Raw genomic sequence first — 23,505 nt, 5'->3', positions numbered from 1 at the left:
CGTTTTATTTCCTCGCTGTAAAATAAGACGGAGCATGAAGCTGAATATTAAGACCTTTATAATCTAACTAATGAAGTTTCATAGTGTCTATTCATGTTTGACTGCAGTTTTTCCAAAGTTCAGAGCTGCTCTGTGATCACATTTCCTCATCAGGTGTCTGACTGAAGCAGACAGTTGGTGATCGCTCCTTTTAGTGCGGAAGAAGCGTCACATGACCCGTAAAACTTCCCCTTATTCTGTGAGCGGGAACAGAGCCTGAAGCAGGAGGCCTGAGTGAACAGAGAAAGTTTCTCACCTCCTTCGTGATACCCGTTATCTCTAACTGGTGCTTGAGGATTTAAATTGGATTTTGAATGTCCGACAGCCACCGCTAACATTTGAGTCTCGTCTCGTTAACGAAAACAAAACATTCGTGCCGTCGGAGTTTTTACTGTCAAAGATCTATTTTTAACTCGACAACGTCTCGTCTTCATGATGGAAAAATGATCGTTGACTAACATTTATCGTCTTAATTTTCGTTGACGAAAGTAACAATGTTGAAAACCTCCTTCTGTCAGTTACATGTTTGTTCTTTCTCTGGTTGGTTTCCTGGTTGAAGCTGCTTTTTAGTTTCACTTCACTCCTCGGCCTCACGCAGATTCTTCTCTCCATCAGAAGGTAACGTAACCAACAGTTTTCATAATGTTTGTGTGAGTGGCTGTTAAACTGATCTGAGAACCCATGTTTGCTGCGTTTGCTAAAATAAAATCAGCAGAAGTCAACATTTCTTGCAGCACTGTCGTCTTGCGTCCTGCAGGTCTTTTTCTTCCCGGTGTGTTTCCCCCCTAACCCCGCCCCGTCCGAACGCCGAGGCTCCAAACTAAGTTGTATTGAGCGAGCTGCAGGCTATCTGTAGGGTGTCGAATTCTTGAAGTGAAAGGCAAACTTTGTCACTCTCTAGTTATATGTAGAAAATGGGGTAACAGAAAGTATTTGCTGCGTTTTTGAATGTCTTTGATAATACAATTATAAATAACGACTGTTACTGTTGAAAACTCGACATAAATACTGTTATTGTATCATGAATAACGCCCCTGACAAATAAAACCTAAAGGCTACTAAAACTATAGACCAGCAAACCCACTCTGAAAACTAGCAGAAACTAAAATATGGATGTTACTGCAGAGTAGCTACACATTAGAAAACGTAGATGCTTGACACAAATCTTTAACCGGCCATCATAGAAGATCTATCCGGTTAGTGTCGCCAATCCAGTATCCAAATGTGAAATATGGTCACAATCTCCTCTTCTGTTTCTGAGTGACGGTGCTGACTGGCCAGAAAAGTGTGTAACCATGAGACTGATTAGCGACACTTTGAACTGATTTACATTGGCAGTAATAATGAAAACCTCTATGTTAAAATGTAGAAAAAGAAAACTCAAACACGACATGTCGTTGGAATGCCTTGAAGCGTGTTTTATTACAAGATAACTTTTCATGATGATCTTAAAAACAGAACGTGCAGAGAGCTCCCAGCAGCATTTCTTAGTTAACAGAAGTGAACAGCAAATGATGAATAAATAACAGCTGTAAGTCACATATGACTTCCACAGCCATCACAGGAAATCTGAAGTCTAAAAACATTTAAGCCATCGTGTTATAATGTAAACATCGATGTTCATTCCTTCACTAATATAAGCTGGGGGGATAATAGTCTTTTTTTTAAGCTGACTCTTGGGGGGACTATTTATGGTACAAGAGTGAAGATATCCCCAAGTTTATTAAATGTCATTTGCTGTAAAATACCCAAGGCTGAATAAATGAACATAAAATAAAATACCCATGTCAACTCTTCACCATCATCTGCATTCGCCCCCCCACAGTGGAAACAAAGGCTCGTCAGATCATCTGAGAAAATCAAACATTTGAAAGAGTGCAACATTTGTGAGGATAAGAATCTTTCTTTCAAGCCAAATCCACTGAGAATTATTAGTATTTTCTGTAATTATCAGAGATCACAACCACAGTACATGTTCATTAAAACTTGTTGGTAGTGTCATTATTTAACTTGGCAGACTCCTGAAGAAGAGTTGTGGCAATCTGCCACCATAATTGTACCACATCCTTTTGGGCAGCAGGGAATTGAACCTCTTCATTAACCGACAAATACAAATCATTTGAGATATTTCATCTAAACATTCATCTCTACGTGTTACACATGCGCATATTAAACAGGCCTACTGTATCATAGCGTCACTCTTTCGCCGCTTTCTTTCTTATTTTTATTGTTTGTTTTATATTTGATATGTGTGCACATACGCTATTGTTACTTATAAGCCTAACGTTGTTATGGATTGCAAGAAGTCTCAGCGTTTCATTGGCAGGTGGACGAATCAACTGCCTCCTGTCAGTCAGGAAGTTGGTGATCCACTGACAGGTGGGTGCTGGCACTGTGAGCTGGGTGAGTTTGTGGTGAAGGATTTCAGGGATGGTGGTGTTGAAGGCTGAGCTGAAGTCCACCAACAGGATCCTTGTGTAGTTCCCTGGAGAGTCGAGGTTATGCAGGATGTAGTTCAGTCTCATGTTGACTGCATCATCCAGCGACCTGTTTGTCCGGTAGGCAAACTGCAGGGGGTCCAGCAGGGGGGCTGTGATGTCCTTCAGGTGGCTCAACACCTGTCTCTAAAGGATTCCATGACAGACGTCAGGGCGACGGGCCTTTTTAAATCAGAGAGGCTGAGCAACACGGGGCGCTGATTGTAAAGTGTTGCACGCTGAAATTTACAGCAACATTGTGTCGTATTTGTGGTAGAACAAGTTTGAGGTTATTTGTCATATGCTTCACAACACAACAAGTGTCCACCGCAAATACGACACAATGACACAACACATAGGCTACCCAGCAAACCTTCTCTACTGGGTTAACGTTAGCTAGCTTTACATGCTAACATTGGATAGCATGTTAGAAAACGTTGGAGTTAGAATACAAACTGAGTTCTGTCTGCGGTGGATGCTGTTGCGTTCCTCACGTCGTAATACTTGTAAATGATGACTTAATGAACATCACTAAAAGGGAGTATTTGCTAATTGAGTTCATCATTACTAAATCATCACTTCACACGAGGTCACCATCACTTCCTTGAAAAAATATCAAAGTGCGATTATTTTGACTTATATTGTGATTCCGATATGATTTGCGATATTAAAGGGAATGATCATTTTTACATCATTATTCTCATTGTCAGTGAAAAATCTGAATTAGTGATCAATGTGTGATTTTTGCAGGGATCTGTACAAAGCCATGATATCTGATCCTTTCGTCTCTGTGTGATGTGTAGGCCAGAGCATCTCTGCAACACAATATTAGAATGAAAATGCGCCTCCTGTGATTTAAAATGGCAGGAGCCCATATTGAGATTTCGGCTGAATTTCAATTAATTGTTCAGCACTGTGGATTTGTGCAGAGTCTCAACATGTTTTTAAGGAACACACTTGTAAAACATTTACATTTTTAATTTGTTTTCAGACAATATTTTCTATAATATCTGTTTGATTAGTAACAAACATCTTTGATGGTCCTTTTGAGGCACGTTCAATTATTTGTTCAGGTTGAGGAAAAAGATGGAGCTCTTGGATAAAATTGGTGAAAGTCAACAGTGAGTTTAAACCTTGTTTTCAGCTTCAAATGCGTTTTGGTGCTGGACAGGGTTTTTGTTTGTTTTGAGACATAGAAACATATTTGGTAAAACACAATGAATTTGTGCATTTCTGGTTGTTTTCTTTGCTGTCGAATCTCCTCTCAGGTAAAAGAGAAAATAATTGTTATGTGACAAAAGCTGACAACATTCTTTGTCTGCTCTCAGATTTAAGAAGATTATTGTATTAATATGAATAACTCCACCACACCTACTTTATCTTTGTGTAGTGATTTTGTGTTGAGTTAAAGCTGACAGAAAATGATTTTGATGATGGGACAGTTTGTTTTTATGACCGTGTTTCTTTTTTATATAAAATCTCCAGATGTGTTTTGTTCCTTTTAGAACAAATGAGACAAGAGAAAGATGTAATTAAGTATGAACTGCAGTGAAATCAGATATTATCCTGTGTCCCTCTGAGTTTATTCATTCATGTCCCGACTGGACTGTCCTGGACTCTGGTTGTAGGTTACACTGATTTAATGTCATGTTCATGTTTCTAGACTTTGACTGTGAAGTTATTGGAGTGTGACAGCGTCCTCAGATTGTTGAAGAAGAACTTATGAAAAATGATCAGCAGCAGTTTCTCTCTTTGTGTTTCCTCTACAGGTGAAGGTAGAACGTGGATCTGAAGTCACCTGGTGAGTATTTTCTTTCTCCTGCCACATGTTAAACTGGAAGATTTTGCATGTCCTCACTTTGAACAGAAGTGAACTATAAATGAATCCATATGAGCTCTCTAGTGGACAAAAAGTACAGCTGTATAAAAAGGAATATATTCTTCTCCATTTATCCACAGTGGAAATCTTTGAATCATTTCTTCCTTTGGTGCCATCTGGTGGTAGAATCAGGAATGACACTGTGGTAGAGAGCAGTGTGTGTCTCTGTGATGTAAAGCTGGTTGTAATGAATGAGCATGTTGTTGTGTTTGTGTGAAGGTGGGGGCTCTGCTATGAGTCAGTGTGAGGACAGAGAGGAGGGAGCCCCTCCCTCTAAAACCACTCTGTGTGGGGAACATGACAGCCAGACCAAAGCTCAGAGGTGAGATGAGGATCTCTAACTGTCCATGACTCTTCTCCATGTCAGAGCTCAGCACTCAAATCACTCCACCATCATTATTCACACTCACAGCTCTGTGTGTGTTGTGTTGAAGGCCAGAGCAGCAGCTCAGACCAGACTCTGCTGGACCTGGACCTGGACCTGAGCCCAGCTGTGTGTCCTTCAAGAGTGACCAGTCTATGGGTGGACTTATTCATTTCAAACATGGCCAGCAGTCTGAGGATCAAAAGTAATCATTTATCTCAAAGTTTGTTGTTATCAGTATTTAAACTTAATAATTTTCAGCAGCAATAATTCTGGAAGATTTTCAGTGTTTATGAACGTTCATCAGAGTTTGTGATTCTTTCAGTATCGAACATGAGAGACCAGATTCTCCTGGACCTGAGCCCAGCTGTGTGTCCTTCAAGAGTGACCGGTCTATGGATCAAATTATTGTTTTCAAAGATCTAAATAACTCTGATTGTCAAAGGTAAGAATTTAAAACAGAACATGTTTCTGTTGTTCTGTATTAAAACCTTTAAAATCCAACATGTCAGCAGTGTTTTATGTCTGAACCTGAACATTTATCAGTGTTTGTGTTTCTATCAGGATCCAACAGCAGGAAACTATTTTACACATCAATAACTGTACTGAGCATGTACCTTCATGTGTGTCCTGTGTTTGTAGGAGGATCTAACAGGATCCACTTGATAGAATCTATCACATGTAACACTGTGTCTTTATATTATATACAGTATATTATATTATATTTGTTCCACAGAGTTCAGCAGCAGAGATCAGAGGTTCCCATTGGTCAGTCTGCCCAGCAGCATCAAACACAGCTGGACTCCATATTTATGGTGTGTAAATGAACAAACACAGCTACTACTGAGAATCAAAGTTGACTTCAAATGACATTTTTATGTTACTGAATTGTTTCCTGATTACACTGCAAACATCATCTCTGTCTGAATGATGTTCACAGTCAGTGTTTTATTGACTGAATGAAGCGTTACATTGCTGAGCAGCACAGAGTCAGAGGTCAGAGGTCGTGGTGGATGGTGGTCTCACACAGACTTTGGCAGCAGAGAGCAGAGTTCACAGACTGAGTCCAGTTTGTGTTTGAAACAACAGAAACACTTTGGTTCATGTTAATGACAGTTTGTGGTTTCAGCTTCATTCTAATAAACACATCGTGTCCAAAGTCACTGCAGATCTTTTCTGTGTGAAACCAGACCAGGATATTTCTCCAACATGAATCTCATTTTATATCAACTTCATTTCTAGGAGACAGGACCATCCACAGACTAAATACTGAACTACCATTGTGATCCAGTCTCCATGCTGCACTCTGCAGACCAGCAGGCTTTCTGTCTGTCACTGATGATCTGATGTTGACTTCTACAAGTCAAAGTTCACTTCTTGTTCTGTTCCAGCTGCTGGAGGAGAACATTGTCAGTTTTGTGAAGAACGAGCTGAAGGAGATCAAGAGGGGTCTGAGTCCAGATTACCCAGAATGCTTAGAGAGTCAGAGGGAGGATGAGGAGGTGTTGGACAGTGAGGAGGAGGAGCAGAGGAGGAGCAGCAGAGAGGCATTTGTGAAGATCACACTGCACTTCCTGAGGAGAATGAAGCAGGAGGAGCTGGCCGACTGTCTGCAGAGCAGTAAGAGGATTTTAACACATTTAACATGATGGAAAGAGGAAATGGAGGCAACATGGGAGAGGGTCACATTTAAAACTCTGCTGTTAATATGATGCACACATTTTATCAGATCTATGAACTGTGAGAAACTGTTCACACCTGATGTGCTGAAGAGATTTCAGAGAGGAGGGAAATAAACACCACCCTGATGTGTTTAAGTTGAAAATCATCAGATTGATTATAGCTTCAACTTATTGATCACATTTCCTGTTTGTTCTTTCAGGAACTTTTCCTGCAGTTTGTCAGCGTGAGCTCAAGTCTAACCTGAAGGAGAAGTTCCAGTGTGTGTTTGAGGGGATTGCTAAAGCAGGAAACCCAACCCGTCTGAATCAGATCTACACAGAGCTCTACATCACAGAGGGAGGGACTGGAGAGGTCAATGATGAACATGAGGTCAGACAGATTGAATCAGCATCCAGGAAACCACACAGACCAGAAACAACCATCAGACAAGAAGACATCTTTAGAGCCAAACCTGGAAGAGATGGACCAATCAGAACAGTGATGACAAAGGGAGTGGCTGGCATTGGGAAAACTGTCTTAACACAGAAGTTCACTCTGGACTGGGCTGAAGACAAAGCCAACCAGGACATACAGTTCACATTTCCCTTCACCTTCAGAGAGCTGAATGTGCTGAAAGAGAAGAAGTTCAGCTTGGTGGAACTTGTTCATCACTTCTTCACTGAAACCAAAGAAGCAGGAATCTGCAGGTTTGAAGAGTTCCAGGTTGTGTTCATCTTTGACGGTCTGGATGAGTGTCGACTTCCTCTGGACTTCCACAACAATGAGATCCTGACTGATGTTACAGAGTCCAGCTCAGTGGATGTGCTGCTGACAAACCTCATCAGGAAGAACCTGCTTCCCTCTGCTCACCTCTGGATAACCACACGACCTGCAGCAGCCAATCAGATCCCTCCTTATTGTGTTGACATGGTGACAGAGGTCAGAGGGTTCACTGACCCACAGAAGGACGAGTACTTCAGGAAGAGATTCAGAGATGAGGAGCAGGCCAGCAGAATCATCTCCCACATCAAGACATCACGAAGCCTCCACATCATGTGCCACATCCCAGTCTTCTGCTGGATCACTGCGACAGTTCTGGAGGATGTGTTGAAGACCAGAGGGCGAGGAGAGCTGCCCAAGACCCTGACTGAGATGTACATCCACTTCCTGGTGGTTCAGTCCAAACTGAAGAACATCAAGTATGATGGAGGAGCTGAGACGGATCAACACTGGAGTCCAGAGAGCAGGAAGATGATTGAGTCTCTGGGAAAACTGGCTTTTGAGCAGCTGCAGAAAGGAAACCTGATCTTCTATGAGTCAGACCTGACAGAGTGTGGCATCGATATCAGAGCAGCCTCAGTGTACTCAGGAGTGTTCACACAGATCTTTAAAGAGGAGAGAGGACTGTACCAGGACACGGTGTTCTGCTTCGTCCATCTGAGTGTCCAGGAGTTTCTGGCTGCTCTTCATGTCCATCTGACGTTCATCAACTCTGGTGTCAACCTGATGTCAGAAGAACAAACAATTCATCATGACTCTGCAGAGACACACTTCTACCAGAGTGCTGTTGATAAGGCCTTACAGAGTCCAAATGGACACCTGGACTTGTTCCTCCGCTTCCTCCTGGGTCTTTCACTGCAGACCAATCAGACTCTCATGAGAGGTCTGCTGACACAGACAGGAAATACCTCACAGACCAATCAAACAACAGTCCAATACATCAAGACAAAGATCAGTGAGAATCTCTCCACAGAGAAAAGCATCAATCTGTTCCACTGTCTGAATGAACTGAATGATAGTTCTCTAGTGGAGCAGATCCAACAGTCCCTGAGATCAGGACGTCTCTCCACAGATGAACTGTCTCCTGCTCAGTGGTCAGCTCTGGTCTTCATCTTACTGTCATCAGAAAAAGATCTGGACGTGTTTGACCTGAAGAAATATTCTGCTTCAGAGGAGGGTCTTCTGAGGCTGCTGCCAGTGGTCAAGGCCTCCAACAAAGCTCTGTGTGTACACACCTAACTATACAAGTTTAAAGAAGCTTTTCTTTATTCAGAAAAAAACAAACATTGTTTGTGATTGCTCTCTGTTGATTCTTCTTCAGGCTGAGTGGCTGTAATCTGTCAGAGAGAAGCTGTGAAGCTCTGTCCTCAGTCCTTAGCTCCCAGTCCTCTAGTGTGAGAGAGCTGGACCTGAGTAATAACAACCTGCAGGATTCAGGAGTGAAGCTGCTGTCTGCTGGACTGCAGAGTGAACATTGTCTGCTGGAAACTCTCAGGTCAGTATGAGGCTGATTGTTAAGTATCACTCAGTCTAAAGACATTTTACTTAAAGCTGCTGTGAGGTATTTCTGGTTTGTGTTGATTTTAGCGCCCCCTGTGGACAAAGCTGTACCTCTTATCTCTTTGCTGATTTAGTCCTGTACATGTGTAAGAAGTGTTTCCTTTAACAAAAAATGTTCCCTTGCTTTCTTTAACAGTCATATGCATCACTCAATTTGAATTTGTGCCCTGTAAATTGGAAACAAAGGCAGCGTGCAGTTAATTGCCTCGTCTGACACCTACCCCAGTCAGCGGTTTCAGCTTTTATATCAACTTGTTGCTGATGGTCTTGTTTGCTTTTTGAGGTCACACAGAGTAATTAGAATGAATTGCAGTCTGTTTCATAAACAGCGAAAAACTCCTCGTTTGAGCTTTAAGTAATTGTTAGTGACATGGAAACATAAAGTTCCTCATGAGTCCACTATTATTCAGGTCATCAGATAAGATCAAAGTAAGTCAGGAAAGTAAAAGAAATCAGTCACTAATCACTAATTCTTCTTCAGGCTGAGTGGCTGTAATCTGTCAGAGAGAAGCTGTGAAGCTCTGTCCTCAGTCCTTAGCTCCCAGTCCTCTAGTCTTAGAGAGCTGGACCTGAGTAACAACGACCTGCAGGATTCAGGAGTGAAGCTGCTGTCTGCTGGACTGCAGAGTGAACATTGTTTGCTGGAAACTCTCAGGTCAGTATGAGGCTGATTGAACGACAGTTGATGTATTTTTCTTTCAAAATCAGTAAGATTTATTTAATGACATGATTTTATCTCCAGTCTGTCAGGCAGTCTGATCACAGAGGAAGGCTGTGCGTCTCTGGCCTCAGCTCTGAGCTCCAACCCCTCCCATCTGAGAGAGCTTGACCTTTGCTACAATCATCCAGGAGAACAAGGAGTGAAGCTGCTGTCTGCTGGACTTGAGGATCCACACTGGAGACTTGACACGCTCAGGTATGAACAGAGAACAAGAGTTTAGACACTGCAGGTGCCTCTAATTAAAATAGATACTGTATATATATTCTTTTGCTTAGTGTATTGCAAGTTCACACTTAAAAGAGCTCGCTCAAAGTTCAGTTCACACAGATTAAAATGAACTAGTTCATTTTCACTTTGTATTGGTTTTTTTTAGCTGCACTGAGCTCTTTTTCAGCTGAAGTAATGATCAGCCATTTTGGCCAGTTTTGGATTTGGCACCCCACACCTCAAAAGTTATAATATCAGTTTGTTCTGATAGACAGAATCATTTTAATATTTTCATGATATTTTGCAACACAGATCAGATATATATTGAAGATCGAGCTTTCTACAATTTGTGAGGATATGATGATATTGTGGGGCCTTCGACCCCAGTAGGGGCGTCGGGGGGGTGTTTGTTGATAAAAACACAAAGATTTTGATGCGATGGTATGCACTCTTTATTAGCACATAACACTGACAACTTTAAAATGAGTACCTCCACTGCTATCATTAAACATTTATGAGGGTCAAAAAAACTTTAGTTTATTGTGATATTGAAATGTTTTTTATTTGTTCATAGACACTCACTGCACATTTTTAGACAGAGTTTATGCTTTGTAGTGCTTCTACCACTCATCATCTGCTACTCTCTCTTCTCTCCATCATTTGTGCTGTCTCTCCTTTCTGTCTGTCTGCATCTCATAAAACGCTGTGGGATTAGACGAGTAGTGCAAGCTACTTAAACAACAGAACGTTCAATATATCTACATCAAAGCATAAATCGACAATTTTTGAGAAGGTGCTACAGAGGCCAACTTCTTACCCTGCCCTCTATTAAAAAAAGGAGTTGTAATTTATGTAGGGAGATGTGCAGTGAGTGAGTGGTCAAGCAAGTAAGAGAGAGAGAGAGAGAGAGAGAGCGAGAGAGCGAGAGCGGCAGAGTGATGGTAAATGCGGGCGGAGCAGAGAGAAATGAAGATGCATCTTGGGTGCCGTAAGTCCGACTTTAGCTCTGAAGGTGAGCGGTCGTTCACTGCCTCCAGAGTGAACTACGCTCACGTTGTAAATTGATCCGTTCAGTTCACCGTTCACCAAAAATATAACAGTGCTTCTGCTGTGGTAACTCATCATGAAGGAGTTCTTACTTTCCAAAAGGTACCAAAATAGAGAGACTGTTACCATGAAAAGCTTTGATGCAGGATTCCCTTTTTTCTACTTTGTGTTTGTTGGTCTTTAAATGATCATGAATTACTGTGTTCAGATGCAGCCTTTGAGAAATAAACTATGAAAGCAAACATTTATTCTGGACATGAAAGATCGTTCTTGACGATGGAAATAATAAAAATACCATGTGAGGTTTTTAAACTTTAAGATTTTATTATCCAACATTCATGTTCTTCTGGTTTCTCTTAGTTTATGTATGTAGGGCTTTATTATGTCACATTTTATTATCTATATTATCTATGAAACACCTTTTCTTTAAATCATAAGATACTGTTACCGAGATTGTTTTACTGTACATTTAAATCAAGAGAGAAATGTTGCTCATTGAGGAACACAAAGGCTCTTACTTCCTGAAGCTCAGCTACAGGACTGCTTTAACCGCACAGACGAGACTCTATTTAAAGATGAGGACATTGAGACTGAAACACGAACTGTTCTGTTTTATATCAAAAGCTGTGTAGGCAATGTCACCATCACAAAACTCATCATACAGACTGCTGAGGTCACACACACACACACACACACACACACACACACACACACACACACACACACACACACACACACACACACACACACACACACACACACACACACACACTGTCCTGAGTGTTCCAGGTCGGGTTCTCAGAGACTGTGCTGCTGAGTTAACTGAGGTATTCACAAACACTTCAACCATCTCTGGCACAGTGCTCTGTCCCTACATGTTTAAAGACAGCCACAATAGTGCCAGTTCCAAAGCACACAGCAATAACCTGCCTAAATGACTACAGGCCAACAGCATTAACACCTGTTATCATGAAGTGCCTGCAGAGATCGGTCCTCAAGCACATCAAGGCTGCAGATCAGGTCAACAGATGACACCATCTCTCCTGCCCTCCACACTGTACTGCTCCACTTAGAACAATGAGGAGCATGTGCACGGCTGCTGTCTGTAGACTACAGTTCTGCATTAATACAATCATCTCCAGCAGACTGGTCTCCAAGCTGTCTGATCTCGGCTTCAACAAAAACATCTGCCTCTGGATAAAGGACTTCCTCACAGAGCGGCTGCTGGTGTCCTTCTACCACGGCTCCATTGAGAGCATACTGACACATGGGATCCTGGTGTGGTACGACAGCAGCTCTGTGGCTGACAGGAAGGCCCTGCAGAAGATCATCAACACAGCCCAGAAAGTCACAAACACACGTTTGTCTGCCCTGGATGACATCTACACCTCTCGTTGTTTACAGAAGACGTCCTGCATCCTGAAAGACCCGTCTCACCCTGCCCATCACCTGTCTGACCCCCTGCCCTCAGGGAAGAGCTGCAGATCAATCAAAGCACGCACCAACAGACTCATGAACAGTTTTTACCCCAAAGCCATCACCACACTGAACACAGCACTAAAGGCATCATAGACAAACCATTGTACAACACTGTGACTTCAGAATCTCAGACAAGTGCAAAACCTGTATCTGCTGCACTGTCTACGTATACGAAGGGACTGTGTGTGCATGTTTTAAACTTGTGTGTGTGATTTTAACTTTAGCTTTATTTGAAGGTTTTTATCTTATATTTCAGCTCCACTCAGGCAGTGCCTCATAATTTCGTTGTATCTGTACAATGACAATAAACATATTCTGTTCTAGTCAGTTTGATTTGTGAGGCCCCAAACCAGATTTGTTAAAGGTTTGACGAGCCGTACATCACATGACACTCTGATTTAAAAACATACATTACACAATAAAAACTGTTTAAACTTGCCTGTGAACATTAATCTAATATCTGTAGATCACACTGTCTTCTTCTTCTTCTTCTTCTTCTTCTTCTTCTTCTTCTTCTTCTTCTCTCAGATAAAGTGACAGACTGATGCAGACAGTTGACACAGATGAGTTTCAGCCTGTTTCTCTGTCACAGTGACAAACTGAGGAACACTGCTTCATGTTGAACATCAGTTAGGACTCATGTTGGATAGAAAATCATTCTGACTGTGTTTCTTCCTCCAGGGTGGACCATGGTGGAGAGCAGAGGTTAAAGCCTGGTGTGAAGAAGTGTAAGTGTGGAATCAGTTTGACTCATGATGACCAAACAGCAGACTGTCAGTTAACAAAGAATAAACCCTTCAGGTGTGTCTGATGATAAACTGCTGCTGTGTTGTGTCTTTTTCTCTCCATCAGATTTCTGTGAACTCACTCTGGACTCAAACACAGCACACAGAAACCTCAGACTGTCTGACAACAACAGGAAGGTGACATATGTGGGAGAGGATCAGTCATATCCTGATCATCCAGACAGATTTGACTACTGGCCTCAGCTGCTGTGTAGTAATGGTCTGACTGGTCGCTGTTACTGGGAGGTCGAGTGGAGAGGACATGTTTTTATATCAGTGAGTTACAGAGGAGTCAGAAGGAAAGGAATCAGTAATGACTGTGTGTTTGGAGGGAATGATCAGTCCTGGAGTCTGAGCTGCTATGATGGTGGTTACTTTGTCCGTCACAATAACAGAAAAACAGTCCTCCCTCTCTCCTCCCCCTCTGTCTCTCACAGAGTAGCAGTGTATGTGGACTGTCCTGCTGGCACTCTGTCCTTCTACAGAGTCTCCTCTGACACACTGATCCACCTCCACACCTTCAACACCACATTCACTGAACCTCTTTATCCTGGGTTTATGTCCTGGTCTCATGGTTCCTCAGTGTCTCTGTGTTCTCTGCAGGAGGGAGAGTCTCCTTTCAGTCCTGTGGTCTAAATGTTCCTGGACGAGGCTTCACTTTGGTTCATATTTGGCTGATTGTGTTTTTAATGTCACAAATGTTTTCCACTGAACAATCCTGACACAAAGAGGAAGTAACTCTAATGAACTACCAAAATAAAAGCTCAGCAAACTTCCTGAGATTTACACATTTGTCTCTAAATGAAGATGTCCACCCTTACTATTAAACACAATGAGCTTATTTACAGCATTTCATACACATGTGTTTACAGACACATTCAACTTACATTACAGTGTGTACCCAACTCAGTGTGCACATTAGACAAGAGCTGTGAGCAGAAACACACTTAACTTCAATCATAACAACAAGTCCTCTCAGAACCATGAAACACATGAAGAGAAGTTTGTTTGAAGGTCTGTAATAAAAATGTGCAGAGTAAAGTTGATATAAAAAAGTCAGAGAACAAATGTGAACATTTGTGTTCCTCACACACACTAACCCTTATAAACACACTTTTACTTGAACTATTACTGTGATTAAATCGCTCTTTAGAGTTTCATAATGTGAAGACATAAGAGAGCCATAAGATAATGAATCTGTGAAATAAGATACATGTGGAATAATAAGGAGGTGTAGTTAAAAGAATACATAAAACATCTACAGAACAGGATTTCAACAGGCACAGATACAACAAGTAGCACCGTACAGCTTGGCGTCTGAAGCACAAGTTAAAGGCAGAAACTCTGGGATTCTTTGTGTTTGTTTTTGGAACTTTATTTATAACAAAAAAGAAAAACATTCACAAGTTTATCTGTAAACAATACAGGGACCAGCAATTAACGAACAGGAAATGAAGTATACAGATATTATGAAAGTATATATTATCTGCCTTTAAAGCAGAATAAAGAAAAGAGAAAGTAAAGGACATAAACAAAAAACAAAGATCCCAAAAATATCTCAGATTATGCTGGGGGGGTCACAGTCTATGTCAATGTTTTTAAAGTATCACGAGCTGAAACACTTTTAATTGCTTTGGGTTTCTCAGAGTCTTTAATTGACTGGATGTATTGCTTGAACTCGTTACAAAAGGCAATGAAGCATGTTTTTTTACCTGTGAATTTGTATTTATGGATGTGAAATTTGGCCATTATAATAATAAGATTTATCATGTACACACAGGTGTTATTGTGGGTATCATTTACCACGAGACCAAACAATACATTCTTCCAATACAAAGCAAAATGTCCATCAATTCTATCCTGGATGAAGCCACAAAGTTTTTGCCAGAGCAGCTTAACAGTCGGGCAATACCAAAATAGATGCACAACAGTTTCAGGGAATTCTTTACAAAAACTACAATTCACATCAATATCTATCTGAAATCTATTTCTAATATAATTTTTAGCTGGATAAAATGTATGAATGAGTTTAAAGGACATTTCCTTGACTTTGTTCGTAATCAAATATTGATTTGGTATAAACCAAGCCTTCTTCCATGCCACACCATCCACAGATCTATTCCAGTATGAAATGACACAGGGTCAAGTTGTGACATGTTTTTGAAACATTGCTCTTACAGACTTATTGTTATTAATAGGATGTCTGGACAAACACACTTTCCCTATTGGCGTGTCTGTTGGAGATAACAAGGGAAGTGGTTGGTCATCAAGCCTCGGTGGACATTTAAAGAGCATACACACTCCAGAGGGTATGGCCCCAAACACTTTGGCATAATCCCCAGGTGTTACAGGGATCTTATATTCTGAGAGAAACTCTTCACATGTAGAAAGAAGACCCTCCCTACTAAATAACTGATCAACCAACATAATATTGTTTTGAAACCAATATTCCACAAAGAGGGATTTATGTTTATACAAAATGTCCTTGTTATTCCATATAAAACAGTTGTGAGGTGAAAAGTTGTGTTTGTAGATTAGAGACCATGATAAGAAGGCCTGGCGATGAAAAGCAGACATTTTAACAGGAATCTTTTCAATGTTATAGTTACAAACAAGGAAAACATGTATGCGTCAGTGAAAATCCAAAAAGTTAAGCCCACCATTTTCATATGAATTCATCAGAACTGTTGTCTTTAAGTAATGGGTCCTATTTTTCCATCCAAAGTTGAACAGCATTTTGTCAATCTCTTTTAGTAGTCTGTGGTCAAGATGCAGAGCCAAAGCTGCATATGTCAGTGGAGAGATTCCCTCTGCCTTAGTAAGTAAGATTCTACCTCTTAGTGACAAATCCCTTAAGAGCCACTGGTTTAGTTTTCTTTGAGTTTTTTGTATAATAGGATTAAAGTTTAAGGTGCTTCTCCTGTATTGATTTTTAGTGATTTGAATTCCTAAGTACTGCATCTCATTTTTTAACTAAATGTTGTAAAGTGCAGATTTAGCGCATTCTTTGATCGCCATAAGTTCACATTTTTTAATATTCAAGCACAGACCAGACGCCTTTGAGAACTCCCCGATTACTTTAATGGCGACAGATACTTGGTTTTCATTTTGTCAAAATAGTGTGGTGTCGTCCGCCAGCTGAGTTATGATTCATTCTTTACCAAGAAGAGAAATACCTTTTACCGCACTAGATTTGATATGGTCTGCCAAGAGCTGAGCCACTATCAGAAAGAGATATGGGGAGGCAGGACAACCTTGCCTAATGCCTCTAGACAGGTTAAATCTAGGGGATGTACCTCCCAATAGTTTAATGGAACTATTACTATTAATATTAAGTGTTTTTATAGCTGAAGAGAAATATTCACCCAAGCCAAATGTCTTCAAAGATTGTAAAATAAACTGATGCTCCACTGTGTCGAAGGCCTTGTAGAAGTCTAAAAATAAAATAAAGCCATCGTCATGAATCATTTCTGAGTAATCCAAAATGTCCATTACTAGCTTAATGTTGTTTATTATGCGTCTTTTGGGCCTGAACCCTGACTGCGTTTCTTCAATGATTGAGTCCAGAACCATCTTAAGTCTCTTGGCCAATATTAGAGCATATATCTTGTAATCATTGTTGAGCAAAGATATTGGCCGCCAATTATCAATAAATTAAGTGTCTTTGTTGGTTTGGGAATTAAAGTTGTCAATCCTTGAGTCACGGTGGTTGGGAGATGTTCTTTTTCTATGCTTTCTAAAAAGACTTCAAATAAAAAAGGGGCCAGTTCATCAGCAAAAGACTTGTAAAATTCTGAAACTAGTCCATCAGTACCGGGTGACTTATTGTCTTTCAAAAGATTCATTGCATTCTTAACCTCCTCAAGTGTGAAAGAATGATCACATACCTGCCTTTCCTTTTCGCCAATAGTTTTGACTGTTAGAGAGTTCAAAAAGGCGTCCACTGATGCCTGGCAAAACTCAGATCTATATAGCTTATTAATATTATTCATACTGGAGTGATGTTTTTCTAGATTCAAAAAATAGTGGGACTTTTGTTCACCTTCTTCCAGCCATCTCGTTCTGGACCTGATAAAAGCACCCTTTGCCTTTTGTTTGTTAAGTTCATCTAGTTTAATTTGCAAATGAGACAGTTGTAGTTTCTCCTGTTCTGATAATGTATCTGGGGCTCTGTGAGATAAGAAAGTGATCCTTGTTACCACATTTATTTCTTCAGCTCTTCTGGATTTAGCTTTATCACTACCGAATTTTCTGAGAAATGTACCGACCTCAAACTTGAGAAGTTCCCAGTTAATACCAAATTGTTTTTCTTTTCTAGCTTTCGACCAAAAATATGAAATCAGATCTGTCACCTCTTTTTTCACCACATCATTAAATAATAAAGAGTTATTAAGTGTCCAATATACAGACGAGCAGCACATGTTTTAGAGGTGGATAGATTCATCTTAATATGTATAGCCTTATGATCTGTAAGAGGGGTGGGGCATATCTCCACATCAATATCATTTCTGTTAAAGCTCTTTGAAATCAGCCAAAAATCAATTCTTGATTGATTGGAGCCTGTTTTATTACTCCATGTAAATGCTCTATTATTGGGATGCTTTTCTCTCCAGATATATTCAAGATTAAACCTATCCATGAATGCTTTGAGATTGGTGTTTGTTCTCTTCGTTAGACCAGGAGGCCATTTATCAATAGTGCTATCCAGAATAATATTAAAGTCACCTCCTAACAACAGAGTGGCATTTGGAAATGTATCTAACCAACGTAACAATGTGTTCTCTGTTGATAAGATAAGATTATCATTCTCCTTTTTTGTGTTGAATCCATCACTATTGGTTATTATGAGAATTAGATCATTGAACTGAATCGCTTGGCAGATAAAATGACCAGCTGGATCACATTCTGTAAGTAGCACATTCCCATTAAACCTGTTCTTTAAGGTAGCCACCCCAGCTGAGCGTTCTGCACCATGAGAGAGCCATATGGAATTACCCCATTGAGATTTCCAAACGTTGGCATCATCTAAAACAGAGTGAGATTCTTGTACATAAAAAAAATCTGACCTAAACAGCAAAAAGAATTAAAGCTTTACGTTTAATATTGTTGCGTAACCCCCGAGCATTAAGTGATACAAATGATAAAGTTGACATATTAAGACAAACAGTAGTAAACACGCAAAGATTATGCTTTGTGTAAACTTTGAGCTCTAAAGAACTAGAAGCACCTCAACGAGCTCAGCACCAGTATAACATAACTCGGCAAACTGGCTTAACACTTTAACAAAAGTTAAGTCGGTTGTATCCTCATTCTGGAAGTAATGAGAAAAACATTTATATAAAACTATTACTAAATGAAAAACTTCCATTTTCTCCCTCAAATAAACATTCTTGTGCCACATTTCTTTAGAGAATGAGGAAGTAAAAATAATATTGAGTTCCTCTTAATAGGAACATGTATGCATCTTCCAGATTAATTCAATACCTTAAATGAACCTGAGAAAACAGAGAACCAAGATTGTGGTCCTGCTCATGGATGGATTTCTGAACCATTGACGAATCCTCTTCCTCCCACAAAGTAGGCTGTCGTTCCTTCACCTCGTGCTCTTCTGATCTTTGGCCACAGATTTTGTCTATTTTCTCTGTCCTCCTTCATCAAGTCCTCAGTGAAGCGCAGTCCTGCGGTTTGAAGAAAAGCCATATATCCTCCTCGAGACGCCAGGAGACGAACCTGATGATAACGCCGCGGGGCTTCGGGTCGTCTTGGCACCGTTTTCCCACTCGATGAACATCTATGGCGTCGGGCAGCTTTTCCCTTTCAGAGGGTAGCACTTTTTGGCACACATTTATCACCTCTGTGCGCACGTTTTCTTTTTCCGCCTCTGGCACACCGTAAAGCCTCAAATTCCACCGTCGACCGTAGCTCTCCAAGTCTGCCACACAAGCCATGCAGAACCATCTTCTCATTAATAACTTTTATCTCAGTGCGGACAGTGTCCATCATTTTCTCAAGCACGTCACTTCTGGAGTTAATAAGGTTAGCCAGCGTGCGGACAGCATCATCAGACTTAAAAGCACTGTCGGCAGTGTGGATTTGGGAAATAGTGGATTTCTTGGCAGGTGGAGGCTTACTTGGCGTTACAGGCAGCGGTGGGAATTCTTCATCACATGCCAACTGTAGGTTGCAATCCATCCCGTTGCCATAGTCATGGTCGCTAGTAAAGACGCTAACGTCCTTTCCTTCTCCTTGCTAACATCACTTCTTCGAGCAGATTTTGGCATTTTTTCGTGGCGCAGGTTCAAAACTCGGGTCTGGATGAAAAAACAGAGCTTTCGTTTTTTGACTTCACCAACAAAACTTCAGTAACTACGTTAAAAAAGCAGCTACTTTAGGTTTTGTGCTGAGAGCTCGTAAAAGTTCAACTTGTCACGCCGCCATCTTGCCAGCCCTCAACACTGGGATTTATTACATCCTCAGCTCCACTGATGACAGGTGAGTCTCAGGTGTGAGGAGTGTGAGATCTCGGCTCAGAGGTGTGGCAAACTGGGAGCAGGAGGGCTCGGCTGACCCGCAACACAAACAGAGTGAGAGAGAGCAAGAACACACAGAGCTGTCAGATGTTCCTGATCCTTGAGATGTTCCTGAAACACAACTCCGACAGGAAGGAAGAGAACAAACGCCACAGCGTTGTTATTCCCGACCTGTCTGCAGAATCTGAGAAACTCAGGAGGATTTTAAACAAACACAATATTCCTGTACACTTCAACACACGGCCCAGCATAGGAGAGCAGCTCAGCTGTCCACCTACATCTAAAGGACAAAGCACACTCCTTTGAAGACAGCAAGGTTCTGGTCCTGGTTTGAAAGAGGCGTCAAAGAAGCCATCTCTCTCCCTTAACAGAGGTGGTGGCCTAAAACACCACCTATCACCCACTTACAACGCAGTGTTGAATTCTCTGCCCAAACAGCGGAGATCACACTCACACTCAGGATCATGTGACCACCCGTCAACACCAGAGGGTGCTCACGACGCTCGTTGCCATTAGGTCAACAGCCCAGGTTAACGACTCTCCCCTGATTACACATCTATTAGCACACTAATGACCTACAGAGGCTTATATTTCTAGCTCCGTCCACCAGTCAGTTCAGAACTGAAGAAGCCTTTCTGATGAGAGGTGAAACGTCTTCAAGAGCTTCGACCGAGTCCAGTTGCCTTTTGGATGAAGCTTCGGATTGCCATGACCAGGAGGACTGAGAACCTTCACAGACAATAATAAAGTCTATTCCATCAGGAAACCCACAACTTCCATTCATCTACATGAGTTTGGTAATGAAAGAGTGGATATTAGGACTTTTTTTTATAACACTAAAAAGGCACCGAGAGCTGTGATGGAGATGTACTTTACATGATCTTACTATATCCTCCTGAGAGCCAGCAATACATTGTTGTCCTCTGTGGGGCACATGAGTGTCCAAAGGACATTTCTACACCCTTAAAAGCTATTGTGCTGAAACCTGTTGTGCCATGTAGAGGACATCCTGGCCTTTCCAATGAGCTATCATTTGTTGGGGTGTGTCATTCACAACAGGAGTTCTGCCTTTTCAAACTGGCTGCCATCTCAGCAGCCACATTTTACTGGAGCAAGAGGTAAATAGTGAAAAATACACATGTATGATGTTTCTACAGCACATAGTTGATGTGTTTTAGACAGGAAAGGGTTTCAACTGACTGACAAAGCAAAGCTTTCTACTCAAATGCACAAAAGTTTAACCCCATAACTTTTCTGATGTCCTCCGTGGTGAACATTTGTACTAACAATCTGTTTTTATATGAAGTTCACGGAATCACAGGCGACAGGAATTTGACTGACACAGACAACATTTTGCTCAGGATTGTGGATGGAGACTCTGAGCGTTCAGATGATGAGGAAATGAAGAAGCAGAGTGTGGTGCAGTGGAGAGTGTAGGACACAGGACCAAAAACACTGCTAAGGCTGGTGGGGATTCAGCTGACGTGGTGTTATGTTCGGTACCTCCCGTGGAAATTCTGAAACTTTGGCTTCAAACATTTTGGACTGACGGACACAAGTTTAGCTCGTGTGGCTAAAAAACATTGTGACACCTGGATCAGGGTACACATGTTTGAGAAATAAGTTTGTATCCGTTGTCAAAGTGAGTGACGCCTGTTGTAATGAGGTCATTCTTTTTCCTGAGAACGAACCTGTGTTCCTAGTTGATATCCAGTGTGTCTGCTAAGCACCAGTGAAACTGCTAAAAGTGGGAAATTGTCCGAATGCTGTCAGAAAGGTTCACACTGTTCAAACTAACTCACTTGTGATTTCAATTAGCTCCATGATTGTTTTAGATGGTGCTGATGTTGCAGCAGGGTTTTGATCTGATGCTGAAGGAAACAATAAATATGAAAAATAATGAACGTCCTGTAAAATATAAACAAAGTGTTGTTGACAAATGTTCACTGTAACATGTTTGTTTCATCACAAAGACTTAATTTATCTTCAGTGAAATTCTCAAAGTTTAATTTGGGTCTCAGGAGGGGATTAACTTGGAGTCTGTGTAGAACAGCTGACTTGTCTCGTTGTGTAAAATGCAGAAGGTTGCAACATTAACTATTATGCGATAATTGGCCTGTTCATGTCCATGCAGCTCAGCTCGTTTCTTATTTTATTTCATACTTAAATGATTTTATGACTAAAACATTTCAACAAATAAACTAGAAAAGCTGGAAAAGTTTTGAATTGTATTAAACTAAAAAAGAACCTTATTCTTTCAGTGACGTGTCATAAGTTCCACTTGATCTCTTCCAAATCTGTACATGTTGTAATCGTTGTATTAGCTCGTCCTCATGTTTGTCATGTCATCTTCCTCATCGTAATTATGGTAATCATCAACATCATCATCTTAGAAGCCCAGGGGGAGCTATAAGGAAAGAACACAACGAGGTTCAACGAGGAACATTGATAAAATGTAAAGGTAAAGGCATAAAGATGGAAAATGTGATTGTACAGTGAAGTGTGATATCATTTACACAAGTTGAATAACACCGGTCCAAACTTTTAACCACAAGGAGCTTCCTTTGTTATGTGGAGAGAAGAAGACTGGACACGACCTCGACACTCTGCTTCCTAACAGAGACGTCATTTTCTAAAAACCTAAACCTACAAAGACGGTGTAAAAGCAGTGAAATGGTTCATCAGACATCTTCATTTAGCCACCTGAGTCACACACACACACACACTGTCAAGTTTTGTGTGTTTTTGTGACCACAACTCTGCCCAAACTTGAAAACTACTTGATCAACTGTTGAATGATGCAAAGGACAACTCAATTCTTCTTATTCTTTGACTTTATTTTGATCTTATCTTGAAGATTGTTTGGGGTTTGATGGTTTCAATGGACATAATGAATGATGGAATAGAATAGAATAGAATAGAATAGGTTGATAACCTTCAAGACAAACAGAAAAGACGTGCATTAGTCTCAAATAAATTCCAATAAACATTTTGCCTCAAAGTTCTCCTAAAGAATAAATGTTACCGTTACTTGATTATCAAAACAAACAAAGTCATTCAAATTAACCTAGGACCTCAAACCAGTTAATGATTAAGGTAACAATACTTAAAGTAACATCATGCTTAACTATTAAGTTCACATAAAGTTTCAACAAAGTACATAAACTTAAATTAGCATAACCAAAATTATCCAACTTAAACTGCATTTTACTCACTAATTCAACCAAACAGTCATGGAGAAGCACAACTTCAACACATCATCCACATTCAAAGTTGTTCTTTCCTACCAGTTGCGTCTTCTGATTGATCAGGAGCTGTGGTCCTGCCTTGTTTCCAGGAGCAGGTGAAAGGGCTAACTGAGCTACATCCAAACATTTCATGCCATGCCTTTCCAGTGAGTGCGCAGGTGAATATGGTCCCTCTGAGCACTTGCAGAGAGTTTTGGTTCCACCAACCTCTTTTGTGTGTGGTCGTCCTCTGCAGGTTTGGAGTGCATCAGAGTGTATCTTGTGAATGTGCTCTTGTGAATGAATTGGGATCTCACACACACACACACACACACACACACACACACACACACACACACACACACACTTTTCATAAAGCATGCACGAAGATATCGGCAGCAAAAACTGAAACAGTTTATTGAGGATAAACTCTGGTTGACTTTGAAGAAAAACAAAACATAATGAAACACAGGATTTAACGTGATTAATCTGCAATGTGTTGGAAAACTGTTGCTCTCCGCCATTTAACCCCAATACTATGTGTCTGCAGAGCCGGAGGCTGCAGATTCAGGACCGTAATTCTGGGACAGCATTTCTAGGACCCTTGTGTTTTTGCGACAGTGCCCCCTATTGGACAACTGTAAAAGCAAATAAAGACGTTTTTACACCCAAATATATATTGTTTGTATAAATGTAAATATAACATACACAGATTCTTGAGATATTGAAATAGAATCTTTATTAAAGT

The 23,505-nt window shown here is 40.8% G+C and overlaps 2 protein-coding genes across 2 annotated transcripts in view; one reads left to right on the top strand and one right to left on the bottom strand.

Moving 5' to 3' along the window:
• Positions 1–23,505, bottom strand: part of LOC138604899 (histone H2AX-like) — a 135,711-nt gene that overhangs the window by 33,422 nt on the left and 78,784 nt on the right. The gene's annotated exons all lie outside the window — the stretch shown is intronic.
• Positions 4,489–14,127, top strand: LOC138604934 (protein NLRC3-like). Its single transcript, XM_069676973.1, has 11 exons — positions 4,489–4,717; positions 4,830–4,964; positions 5,085–5,204; positions 5,496–5,574; positions 6,151–6,379; positions 6,642–8,424; positions 8,523–8,696; positions 9,243–9,416; positions 9,504–9,677; positions 12,897–12,943; positions 13,068–14,127. The coding sequence occupies exons 1-11, from the start codon at positions 4,587–4,589 to the stop codon at positions 13,634–13,636; spliced, it is 3,615 nt and encodes a 1,204-aa protein (XP_069533074.1). The 5' UTR covers positions 4,489–4,586; the 3' UTR covers positions 13,637–14,127.

Source organism: Semicossyphus pulcher, unplaced genomic scaffold, assembly GCF_022749685.1.
Source record: "Semicossyphus pulcher isolate SPU_LCO1_2020_fin unplaced genomic scaffold, fSemPul1.0.p SCAF_27, whole genome shotgun sequence".
NCBI classification, from domain to species: domain Eukaryota; kingdom Metazoa; phylum Chordata; class Actinopteri; order Labriformes; family Labridae; genus Semicossyphus; species Semicossyphus pulcher.
This window is presented reverse-complemented; position numbering and strand designations above follow the sequence as displayed.

Coding starts and splice junctions, on each gene's coding strand:
- LOC138604934 (XM_069676973.1), top strand. CDS start 4,587: ATGAGCATGTTGTTGTGTTTGTGTGAAGGTGGGGGCTCTGCTATGAGT. Junction 9,678..12,896: donor TGGAGACTTGACACGCTCAG/GTATGAACAGAG, acceptor TTCTTCCTCCAG/GGTGGACCATGGTGGAGAGC. Junction 12,944..13,067: donor AAAGCCTGGTGTGAAGAAGT/GTAAGTGTGGAA, acceptor TCTCTCCATCAG/ATTTCTGTGAACTCACTCTG.